This window comes from Bombina bombina, chromosome 10 (genome assembly GCF_027579735.1).
Source record: "Bombina bombina isolate aBomBom1 chromosome 10, aBomBom1.pri, whole genome shotgun sequence".
Classification (NCBI taxonomy): Eukaryota; Metazoa; Chordata; class Amphibia; order Anura; family Bombinatoridae; genus Bombina; species Bombina bombina.
In genome coordinates, this window is record NC_069508.1 from 1,916,434 (window position 1) to 1,929,103 (window position 12,670).

At 41.7% G+C, this 12,670-nt stretch overlaps 1 protein-coding gene across 1 annotated transcript in view; it reads left to right on the top strand.

Annotated features, from left to right (window-relative positions):
* The first annotated feature begins 4,720 nt into the window (after nucleotides 1-4,720).
* Nucleotides 4,721-12,670, top strand: part of LOC128641175 (kinetochore protein Nuf2-A) — a 180,669-nt gene continuing 172,719 nt past the window's right edge. The window contains exons 1-3 of the mRNA XM_053693743.1: nucleotides 4,721-4,927; nucleotides 5,008-5,105; nucleotides 5,191-5,264. Coding sequence (XP_053549718.1) covers nucleotides 4,876-4,927; nucleotides 5,008-5,105; nucleotides 5,191-5,264 — 224 coding nt within the window. The 5' untranslated portion in view covers nucleotides 4,721-4,875. The remainder of the gene's footprint in view (nucleotides 4,928-5,007; nucleotides 5,106-5,190; nucleotides 5,265-12,670) is intronic.

Consider the following 12,670-nt stretch of genomic DNA (forward strand, 5'->3'; position numbering starts at 1 on the left):
ATAGTGTCTCAGGGATATAAACTGGAGTTCAAGGTTTTTCCTCCCAGAGGCAGATTTCTTCTTTCAAGATTATCTGCAGACCAGACAAAGAGAGAGGCATTCTTACATTGTGTAGGAGACTTCTCTGCTCTGGGAGTGATTGTTCCCGTTCCATTTCAAGAACAGGGACTGTGATTTTATTCCAATCTGTTCGTGGTTCCCAAGAAAGAGGGAACCTTCAGACCAATTCTAGACTTCAATAGTCTAAACAAGTTTCTCAGAGTACCGTCCTTCAAGATGGAAACAATTCGTTCCATTGATCCAGGAGGGTCAATTTATGACAACGGTGGATTTAAAGGACGCGTACCTACATGTTCTCATTCACAGGGATCATCACAAGTTCTTAATGTTTGCCTTTCTCGACAAACACTTCCAGTTCATGGCTCTTCCTTTTGGGTTGGCCACGGCTCCCAGAATCTTCACAAAGGTTCTGGGGTCTCTGTTGGCGGTCCTTCGGTCACTGGGCATTGGGGTGGTGCCTTATCTGGACGACATTCTAGTCCAGGCACCATCTTTTCAGCAATCAAGATCCCACACAGACATAGTATTATCTTTCCTGAGATCTCACGGGTGGAAGGTAAATTTGGGAAAGAGTTCCCTAGTTCCAGACACGAGTCACTTTCTTGGGAACCATAATAGACTCCTTGTCCATGAAGATTTTTCTGACAGATGTCCGTAAATCAAAGATTATTGATACTTGTCTAGTCCTTCAGTCCACTCCACGGCCGTCAGTGGCTCAGTGTATGGAGTTAATCGGGCTGATGGTTGCAGCAATAGACATCATACCGTTTGCTCGTTTCCATCTCCTCTGCAGTTAAGCATGCTCAGACAATGGAACGGAGATTATGCAGACTTGTCTCCTTGAATAACTCTGGAGCAGGAGACAAGGGACTCTCTTCAATGGTGGTTATCTCTGGATCATCTCTCCCAGGGAAACTGCTTTCGCAGACTGTCTTGGGTGATTGTGATAACAGACGCCAGCCTTCTCGGGTGGGGAGCAGTATGGGGCTCCCTAAAGGCTCGGAGTTTGGACTCAGTCAGAGTTTGTTCTTCCTATAAACATTCTAGAACTGAGAACAATCTTCAATGCTCTTCTGGCATGGCCCCAGCTAGCCTCACTATGGTTTATCAGGTTTCAGTCGGACAACATAACTTCAGTGGCTTACATGAATCATCACGGAGGAATGAGGAGTTCCTTAGCGATGACAGAGGTAACCAAAATAATCCAGTGGGCTGAGGTCCACTCTTGTTGTCTTTCGGCAATCCATATCCCAGGGGTTGACAACTGGGAGGCGGATTTTCTGAGCAGGCAGATATTTCATGCGGGGGAGTGGGAACTCCATCCAGAAGTGTTCTCCAATCTGATTTTCAAGTGTGGTCAGCCGGAATTGTATCTCAAGGCATCCCATCAGATTGCCAAGCTACCGAGATACGGGTCGAGGTTCCTTGGACCTTCAGTCTAGCATACCTATTTCCTCCGTTTGCTCTTCTTCCTCTGGTAATTGCCCGAATCAAAACAGGAGAGGGCTTCGGTGATCCTCATAGCACCGGCCTGGCCTTTCAGGATTTGGTATTCGGATCCGGTGGAGATGGCATCTTTGCCTCCTTGGAGACTCCCGTTGAGGAAGGAACTTCTGATTCAGGGGCCCTTCCTTCTCCCAAATCTAGTTTCTCTGATGCTGACTGCTTGGAGATTGAATGCTTAATTTTATCCAAGCGGGGATTTTCTGATTCGGTCATAGAGACCATGATTCAGTTTCATAAGCCTGTAACTAGGAGGATTTACCATAAGATTTGGCGTAAATATCTCTATTGGTGCGAATCCAAGGGCTACTTATGGAGTAGAGTTAGGATTCCTAGAATTTTGTCTTTTCTCCAAGAGGGTTTGGAGAAGGGTTCATCGACGAGCTCCCTAAAGGGTAAAATCTCGGCCTTATCTATTTTGTTACACAAACGTCTGGCGGATGTCCCAGATCTACAATCTTTTTGTCAGGCCCTGGTCAGGATCAGGCCTGTGTTCAAACCAGTTACTCCTCCATGGAGTCTTAATTTAGTTCTTCAAGGGGTTCCGTTTGAGCCTATGCATTCCTTAGATATTAAGTTGTTATCTTGGAAAGTTTTATTTCTTGTTGCTATTTCTTCTGCTCGTAGAGTGTCAGAGCTCTCAGCAATTGCAGTAGGAGTCTCATCTTATTTTTCATTCAGATAAGGTAGTTTTACGTACTAAACTAGGATTTCTTCCTAAGGTTGTTTCTGATTGGAACATTAATCAGGAGATTGCGGTTCCTTCTTTGTGTCCTAATCCTCCTTTTTTAGAAGGAAAGACTTCTACACATTTGGACGTGGTCCGTGCTTTAAAGTTTTACTTACAGGCGACTTAGGACTTTCGTCAGTCTTCTTCTTTGTTTGTGATTTTCTCAGGAAAACGTAAGGGACAGAAAGCTACGGCTACTTCTCTTTCTTTTTGGCTGAAGAGCATCATACGTTTTGCATATGAGACTGCTTGACAATAGCCTCCCGAGAGAGTTACGGCTCATTCTACTAGGGCTGTTACTTCCTCATGGGTGTTCAAAAATGAAGCTTCTGTGGAACAGATTTGCAAGGCTGCAACTTGGTTCTCTCTTCACACTTTTTCAAAGTTCTACAAATTTGACACTTTTGCCTTGGCTGAGGCCGCTTTTGGGAGAGAGGTTTTTCAAGCAGTGATGACTTCCGTTTAGGTTCCCTGTCTTGTCCCTCCCGTATCATCTGTGTACTCTAGCTTGGGTATTGAATCCCATTAGTAATTAGAAGATCCGTGGACTCATCATGTCTTAAAAAAGAAAAGAAAATGTATGCTTACCTGATAAATGTATTTATTTTTTGACACGATGAGTCCATGGCCCGCCCTGTTCTTTTAAGACAGGTTTTGGGTTATTGTCAACTTCAGACACCTCTGCACCTTGGCTTTTCCTTTCTCTTCCTAACTTCGGTCGAATAACTGGAGTGGGAGGGAAGGGAGGAGCTATTTAACAGCTCTGCTATGGTGCTCTTTGCCTCCTCCTGCTGACCAGGAGGTGAATATCCCATTAGTAATTAAGATGATCCGTGGACTCATCGTGTCAAAAAAGAAATTTATCAGGTAAGCATAAATTTTCTTTTTTCTGACAAACATTTTCAGTTTGTTGCTCTTTCGGTTTGGTCTGGCTACAGCTCTCAAAATATTCTCTAAGGTTCTGGATACCCTCTTATCTGTAATCAGTTTTCAGTGTATTGCAGGGTTCCCTGGCCTGGATTATATCGTGGTTAAAGTTCCATCTTTTTTTTCTGTCCTTTTTTAGTTATGTTTCATAAGAAGATTGCTAATCTTTCTGACATTCATGGTTCAGTCCTAGCCTGACCTAGAATTTAGCCTATTCCGTTTTTCCTCCTTGGAACATTTTATTTGGTCTTGAGGATTTTGCAGGTTCTTCCTTTTTGGGCTTATGCATCAGATGGATATTAAAGGAATAGTCTAGTCCATATTAAACTTTCGTGATTCAGATAGAGAAGCAATTTTAAGCAACTTTCAAATTTACTCCTATTAAATTTTTCTTCATTCTCTTGGTACCTTTATTTGAATGTAAGCTTAGGAGCCATCCCATTTTTGGTTCAGCACCTGGGCAGTGCTTGCTGATTGATGGCTACATTTAGACACCAATCAGAAGGTGCTACACAGGTGCTGAACCAAAAATGGGCATGCTCCTAAGCTTACAATCTTGCTTTTTCAAATTAAGTTACCAAGAGAACGAAGAAAAATTGATAATAGGAGTAAATTAGAAAGTTGCTTAAAATTGCATCTCTATCTGAATCATGAAAGTTTAATTTTGACTAGACTATTCCTTTAAACTTCTTTCTGAAAGCTTTGTTTCACTTAGCTATTTCATCTTTTAGAATAGTTTCTACTTATGTTCCTCCTTATCTTATTTTTCTTTAGGAAAAAGTTATGTTTTCTGACATTGTCGTTCCTTTTTAATTCAGTGTGATCTCTTCATGTTTTGGATTTTATTAGTGCTTTGTAATGTAAGATTGACACTACTTTTTTTTTTTCAGGAAAACTTTTAGTTTGTTCCTTTTGCTGGTTCTTGGAAGTTCTGCATATTTCTGCTTTGGCTTCTTGGTTTAAGCTTTTGATTCATATAGTCTTCTTGGCTGCAGGTCTGCCTTCCCCTAGATGGTTTTCTGCTCATTTTTTTCAGACCAGTTGCCACTCCTTGTGTTTTATCAGTGGTACTTGGTTTTGCTAGTCAGCTATTTGGTTGTCTTTGCGTATTGTTTCTTTTTTTTTTTTAACAATTTTAATGTTCTTGTTTCTTCTGAGGGAGTCTTTGGTAGGGGTTCCTTCAGGCTGTTGTCTCAGGTTGATTTATTTTTGCCCCCCCCCCCCCCCCCCCCCCCGCACTGCTCTTGGTTTGTTGTCTTTTATTACTTTTTCCTTTCTTTTTGTGCTCGGCTATACGTTAGACTTAGGTACTGGTGAGGTAGGAGAGAGTTTATAGAGTTATTGGCGTTTGGGAGTCTTTGCCTTCTCCTACTGGTAGGGACGAGTAATTCCCTGGAGTAATGGATTGTGGACTCACCACTATGAAATGAATTAATTTATCAGGTAAGCCATAAATGCAATTTTTGAAATTTCCTCATCCCCTGTATCATGTGACAGCCATCAACCAGTCATACTCCATAATAATGGAAGTTGCATGTTGTAATTCAGGAATGTATAATTTTAACTTTAGTGTCCCTTTTGTTGTGAATTTTGTAGAGTTGCTTCCTGTCTAAATATAAAATATATTTTTTTTTTTTTATATTAGGGAGCGCTTCATGTCAATGATACGAGTGTATGATTTCCACCCATCTGATGTTTTTCAACCAAGTGAGTTTCACATGAGAGAAATACTAGAATGTTGTTAGCTGCTGGCTTGTCTGACTCTCTCCCTCTCTGTATTTATTTAGAAGGAAAACGTACTATTTATTTACTGAGTGGGATTGTCAACTTCTTCCAGTTCAGGGATCATCAGAAAGAAGGTTACACTAAAATGTGCAATAGCCATGTAAGGGTTACTGTACCGTTATGTAAACCATGTATAGTGTACTTGCACCTCCCTGACCTGACACATTCTCTGCTTTCTTTCCTAGAAAATAGAGGTTGAAAATGTTCTGCAGCTTCAGAAAGCAAATCAGGAAGCGGAGGGTAAAATAAAGAAGCTCACGTAAGTTTAGTCCAGAATTCGTCTGGAACCAAATCCTCACTTTTCCTTTTAACAGAGATAAGAAAAGTTGTGACAAAGATTAGAGCTGCGGAATCTGACGCTCTACAAATTGGTGGTGGTGGAAACTTTTTTTATGTTTTTATTTTGACCATTCATACAGCAGCACGTGTCCATGCTAAAGAAGTCATGCCCCATTCAGAGCTCTAGTTGCGATTTCTTGTATAATGCAATATATGCGTTCCTGTATTATATTGTGTTATACGAAATACGTTGTACAGTCTATGAGGAACATAGGACTAGGGGAAAACTGGTAGCAATTTATCCAAGATGAAAGTGAGAGTAGTGTGTTAGTGTAAGGAATAGTTGAAGCTTTGTAGCTACATACAGTATTAAAAAAAGAAATCTTATTCTCACAGCAGTTGGAAGATGGCAAGGTAGTCCTTGCTTACCTTCCAACATTGTTGCTACCCCTACATAGAAAACCAGGGTTGGTTACTCTTGCTTTTCTTTTTTCATCTAAAGAGGAGGAGAGTCCATGGTTTCATTCATTACTTTTGAGAAATACTGAACCTGGCCACCAGGAGGAGGCAAAGACACCTCAGCCAAAGGCTTAAATACCTCCCCCACTCCCCTCATCCCCCAGTCACAGGAGGATGGCAGAGAAGTGACGAAGATTCTGAGTAGTCTCTTATGGAGGGTAGTACTCTTCGGAATGGGACTGGAGTTTTAAGTAGTCCTGTCAGCCTCTCAGTGAGAGCCTGGGTGAAAGTTAGTCCGGAGATGCAGGGAGAGTCTTTCTGCGAAACCATCCCGACTCCTATTAACAGCTCCACAAGCAATCAGCGTTGACTAGTTTCACTGCCTGCTTTCTGCACTTAAGTCCATGTCAGGAGTGATGCTTCTACCGGTCACACTTGAAGGGCCGTTTCCTGTTCCACGGCATTGATACCGGTAAGATTGTTTCATTTTTTTTTTATACATAATAACACAGAAGACAGGGTCACAGTGTGGCACCTTTTTATCTTATAGAGAGAAAAGATTAGAGACCAGCGCAAAAATTAAACCAGATACAAACACTTATATTTGAGGAAGATTCCCAATAAAGCTTCCAACAAAGACAAAGGATTACAAAAATATAAGTGCGCAAAACTAAATGCTAAAGTAAATGGTATAAAAAGAGGAATGTATTCAGCTACTAATGGTCTTATACTTAGAATTTAGAATGTATAACCATGTGCGTCTTTAAAATAATTTAGCTTTTGAGCTCTAATTCTGCTATAAGGAATAATTCGGTCTCAAACTTAAGGGTAAATATATTTATTTAATAAGAGCTCAAAAAGTAGAGTGAGCTTGTTTATATAAACATGAAATAAAACACATTTGAGAAACAAGGATTAAAGATATGACATTTATATAATACTAATTCCCAAAATAAACTCAAAACAATAAAAAAAAAAAAAACTTAAAAATACTCCATCTACAGAAAACTTTAATAATATATCTAATATTTCATAGCATATCTAATGGTGACCGGTCCTAACTAATAAACCTGCTAAACAATACATAAAATAAAATCACAAAAGTTGAAAAGTTGCTCTTGTAGCCCAAATGGAAACTTTTAGACAGGCTCCCAAATGTAAGTGTATATCCAGACAAAGCGTCCTTCACAAGCTTTCCACAAAACGGAGTATACGATAGCGGTCTTCTGGATCCTCCCAGCTTGTTTCTGAATGGTATATGGCGTCTAGGTGAAAGACAGAAGCGTCCGCTTAAATTGGTGTTTGGTATTTATAAAACAAACAAATATCGGTACTTACACATTAGTACCGAAAGATCTGCGCCGCGCCCGACTCTCCTCAACAGCAGGGGTCCCGGTATGTGTTGGATCTTTCACAGACTTGTCTTACAGCCCAAACATCAGCCGACTACAGAGAACAACCCAGGGGAATATCCGGAGTTGGCGCCAAAGAAAAAAGTAGCACCTGTAGAGGTGAACATAAACTGCAAAACAGTTCTTAGAATCACAAATTCAGCTTGTGAGCAGTAAGCAGCGTATAATACAGGTCAACTGAGCAACGCGTTTCAAATTCTTTTTCAAGCTCCTAATGTGTAAGTACCGATATTTGTTTGTTTTAAAAATACCAAACACCAATTTAAGCGGACGCTTCTGTCTTTCACCTAGACGCCATATACCATTCAGAAACAAGCCGGGAGGATCCAGAAGACCGCTATCATATACTCCGTTTTGTGGAAAGCTTGTGAAGGATGCTTTGTCTGGATATACACTTACATTTGGGAGACTGTCTAAAAGTTTCCATTTGGGCTACAAGAGCAACTTTTTAACTTTTGTCTTTTGTGATTTTATTTTATGTATTGTTTAGCAGGTTTATTAGTTAGGACCGGTCACCATTAGATATACTATGAAATATTAGATATATTATTAGTTTTCTGTAGATGGAGTATTTTTAAGTTTTTTTTTTATTGTTTTGAGTTTATTTTGGGAATTAGTATTATATAAATTTCATATCTTTAATCCTTGTTTCTCAAATGTGTTTTATTTCATGTTTATATAAACGAGCTCCCTCTACTTTTTGAGCTCTTATTAAATAAATATATTTACCCTTAAGTTTGAGACCAAATTATTCCTTATAGCGGAATTAGAGCTCAAAAGCTAAATTATTTTAAAGACGCACATGGTTATACATTCTAAATTCTAAGTATAAGACCATTAGTAGCTGAATACATTCCTCTTTTTATACCATTTACTTTAGCATTTAGTTTTGCGCACTTATATTTTTGTAATCCTTTACCTTTTTATCTTATGCAAATAAAGGGTTAATATTCCTAGTGAGGGGATTATTGAACAGGGAGTTTATACATAATATTGTTTGTGATATTGCTGCGTTATTGGCTCTGGCAATGGTGGAACTTCAGGTTGACTTCTGGGAGTATTTGCGCGGCCGATTTTGGCGCGTTTTCTCCTTAGTGCAGGGGCGGTCCTGCGAGGCATCCCAGGTGACCGGGTGTGAGTTTCACTTCCTCTGTTGATCAGCGGCATAGGAGACAAAGCGGTTTCTGTAGTCAGGGTCATAGGAGGTGGTGAGTGCCCCGGCCACTGGTGGTATAAAGGTGCCTGTTTTTAAAGCTAGTCTAGTCCAAAATAAAAGCACAAGCTATGGAGGACTCTGACGCGTTAGAGGGTACTCCCTCTTTAACAAAGTCTCATTCCTGTGTTTGTGAGGAGGTTCTTGTAGATCAGCCTGCTCAACTATGTTTCACATGCCTTGATAAAGTTGTGACATCTAAAACTAAGAGGATGTCTAGTACTACTGAGCCGTCCACCTCTGAGGGCTCCCTGTCGCGTGAGATGCGTTTCCTGCTTTCATCTTTGAGTACACATGCAGCGCCCCAGGGTCTAACATTTACTCTCACGGGAGAGATTCATTGGTCATCAGATTTTGCGGATCAACTGCAAACGGCGGTATCGAAAGTGATCCATGCCCTACCACGTTCTGCGAAGCGTAGGGCGTATCATGTCTGCCTGGCCCAGGGGTTGTTTACGCCTATGGAAATAGAGGTGTTATGCGATGACGAGGCCCACTCCGACTCTTCGGGGGAGGCCCCTTCTGGGTTGGAGTCTGTGTCATCTCATCCTCCGGCTGCGGAGGAGCCTGACTTTAGGTTTTGGATGGAGAATGTGAGCTTTTTGCTGAAGCAAGTGCTTGCTACTCTGGAGGACCCGTAACCGAAGCTTCCGGAGCAACCCGGTTCCTGTTAAGATGGCTAATATTATTAAGAATGAATGGGAGCGATTAGGTTCTTCCTTTTTCTCTTCTTCCTTTAAGAAACTGTTCCCTGTTTCGGACTCTCAGCTCGAGCTGTGGGGGACTGTCCCTAAGGTGGATGGTGCCATCTCTACGCTCGCAAAGCGGATGACTATTCCTCTTGAGTATAGTTCGTCGTTTAAGGAGCCCATGGATAAAAAGTTGGATAACATGTTAAGGAAAATGTTTCAACAGTCAGCGGCTGTAGCCGCTGTTGCCGGAGCTGCGACATATTGGTGTGAATTCTTGTGTCATATGGTCGAGAGGGAGACTTCCATCGATGAGATACAGGATAAGATTAAGGCGTTGAAGGTCGCCAATTTTTTAATTTGTGATGCCAATATGCAAATTATTTGCCTGATCGCAAAGGTTTCAGGATTTTCCGTTTTAGCTTGCAGGGCTCTGTGGCTAAAGTCTTGGTCTGCGGACATGACCTCTAAGTCGAGGCTGTTGTCCCTGCCTTTTCAAGGCAAGATTCTGTTCGGTCCAGGATTGGATTCGATCATATCCATGGTTACGGGAGGCAAGGGAGCTTTCCTACCGCAGGATAAGAAGGCTAAGCCTAAAGGATCTACTTTTCATCCCTTTCGTGCGGACAAGGCCCAGTGCCAGCAGTCCGCCGTGAAAGCGGATCAGTCCAAGAATACTTAGAAGCCTGCTCAGTCTTGGAATAAGTCCAAGCAGAACAAGAAGCCAGCAGAAACAAAATTGTCATGAAGGGGCGGCCCCCGACCGTCCCCTGGATCAAGTAGGGGGCAGATTGTCTCTTCTCCAAAGCCTGGTTGCAGGACGTTCAGGACCCTTGGGTTCTGGAGGTTGTCACACAGGGATCTGATCTATTCTGCCCATAGTTCAAGAGGGACAGTTCTTGATTACAATAGACTTGAAGGATGCTTACCTTCATGTTCCAATTCACAGGGACCACTTCAAGTTCCTAAGATTTGCGTTTCTGGAACAACACTTCCAGTTTGTGTCCCTTTCCTTCGGCCTGGTGACGGCCCTGTTAGACTTCACAAATGTTCTGGGGGCGCTCCTTGCAGTGGCCAGATCCAGGGGCATTGCTGTGGCGCCCTATTTGGACGACATCCTAGTCCAGTCGCCGTCTTTCAGCCTTGCAGAGGATCATTCGAGGGCTTTTCTTTTATTGCTCTAATCTCACGGTTGGAAGATCAACTCAGGAAAGAGATTCCTGGTTCCCAGGAACAGGATGGAGTTCCTGGGCACAATAGACTCTCTATGTCCATGGAAATATTTCTCACAGATCGACACAGGAATATTGCATCCACCTGTCTTGCCCTTCAGTCTTACTCAAGCCCTTCGGTGGCTCAGTGTATGGAGATGATCGGGCTCATGGTGTCCAGCATAGATGTCATCCCTTTTCGCCAGGTTCCATCTCAGACCTCTTCATTTGTGCATGTTGACACACTGGAACGGCCATCATTCAGATCTATTACAGCAGATATCCATGGACGCTCGGACCAGGGACTCCCTATCTTGGTGGATCCGTCCAGAGCGTCTGTTCCTGGGGACATCCTTCCTGAGACCGTCCTGGGTGATTGTGACCACAGACGCTAGTCTGGTAGGATGGGGAGCTGTTGGGGTTGCCAGATTGGCACAAGGAAAATGGACCCGGGAGGAATCTCTCTTTCCGATCAATATTCTGGAACTTCGAGCAATCTACAATGCTCTGAGTGCGTTGCTTTCTCTGGGGCCGTTCAGCTTCATCAGATTCCAGACCGACAACACATTACCTCGGTGGCTTACATAAACCACCAGGGGGGAAAGAGGAGCTCCCTAGCAATGAGGGAGGTGTCTGATTTTGGAGTGGGCAGAGTCCCACAGCTGCTCGCTCTCAGCGATCCACATTCCAGGTGTGGACAATTGAGAAGCTGACTTTCTCACCAGGCAATCCTTCCATCCGGGGAATGGTGTGTTTGCGGGGATTTGTCTCAGATGGGGAACGCCGGAGATAGATCTCATGGCGTCCAGACTCAATTGCAAGCTACCCCAATAAAAATAAGATTTGAAGACTGTGTTGGCACAAAGTAGGTGTATTATTCCAAAGATAACTAAGAACTATGTATTAAGGCATAACTCCATAATAAACCACTATGAGTAAGGGATGTGGTTTGTATCTCCCCTCAGGGATTGTTGTCCCCACTGGACACAGACGGAAAAACATAATTTATGTAAGAACTTACCTGATAAATTCATTTCTTTCATATTGGCAAGAGTCCATGAGCTAGTGACGTATGGGATATACATTCCTACCAGGAGGGGCAAAGTTTCCCAAACCTCAAAATGCCTATAAATACACCCCCACCACACCCAGAATTCAGTTTAACGAATAGCCAAGAAGTGGGGGTGATAAAGGAGCGAACTCATCAAGGAATTGGAGTAATTGTGCTTTATACAAAAAATCATAACCACCACAAAAAGGATGGACCTCATGGACTCTTGCCAATATGAAAGAAATGAATTTATCAGGTAAGTTCTTACATAAATTGTTTTCTTTCATGTAATTATCAAGTGTCCATGAGCTAGTGACGTATGGGATAGCAAATACCTAAGATGTGGAACTCCACGCAAGAGTCACTAGAGAGGGAGGGATAAAAATAAAGACAGCCAATTCCGCTGAAAAAAGAATCCACAACCCAAATCAAAAAGTTTTAATCTTATAATGAAAAAACAAAACAAAATTATAAGCAGAAGAATCAAACTGAAACAGCTGCCTGAATAACTTTTCTACCAAAAACTGCTTCTGAAGAAGAGAAAACATCAAAATGGTAGATTAGAAAGTGAATTAAATAGTGCGCTTGTGTCAAGGGGGAGGGGAGATAGATCAAACACCTTACTTGGTAAGCTTAGATCCTTCAATCTAAGCAGTAAATGTGAACAATACAAAAGGGGTAGTAAGGGCGCTTAGAACTAAAGATCTCTAAAAGTGTTAATGTGTTTATATAGTGATACTCATAAATATGCAATATTGTTTAAAAACCTTATGTACATTCAAGTGCTAACTGATTAGTTTCAAGAAATTCTACACAAACACTCTTGGTGGGTATTTAAAAATTATTATTTAATGATAAAAATTAATACAATTTCCCATTTGGCTAGTCTAAATACATAAAACAATTAATAGAGACGTCTCTATAATAAACTATAATATTGGGGATCCAACCAACATGACCAACGTAAGATATTTTGTAATCTTAAGGGACTTGTCCTAAAGATTATAAAATTTCTTCTACATCTGATGACTCTTCACTAAAGTATACAACAGCTACAAAGTGGTAACTACCTGAAAATACCTCCCGGAGAGTGATTGACAGTTGTGGGCAGAGTCTGTGAGTGACCGTTTGTGACGTCAGACGCCAGCTCCACAAGACAGATACTAGCCGCGGAACACTGGAGGAGATAGAGTACACCTTATGGTCCTGGATACCGAAGCAGAAAGGTACGTTACCACGGGAAGATTAATTACCTACTAACATTCTAAACGCAGGACGCTTACATAATACCCTGCAGTCAAAGACTTACTTCTAAAGGCACTATCGAATTAGTAACTGTGTCTTCAAATTT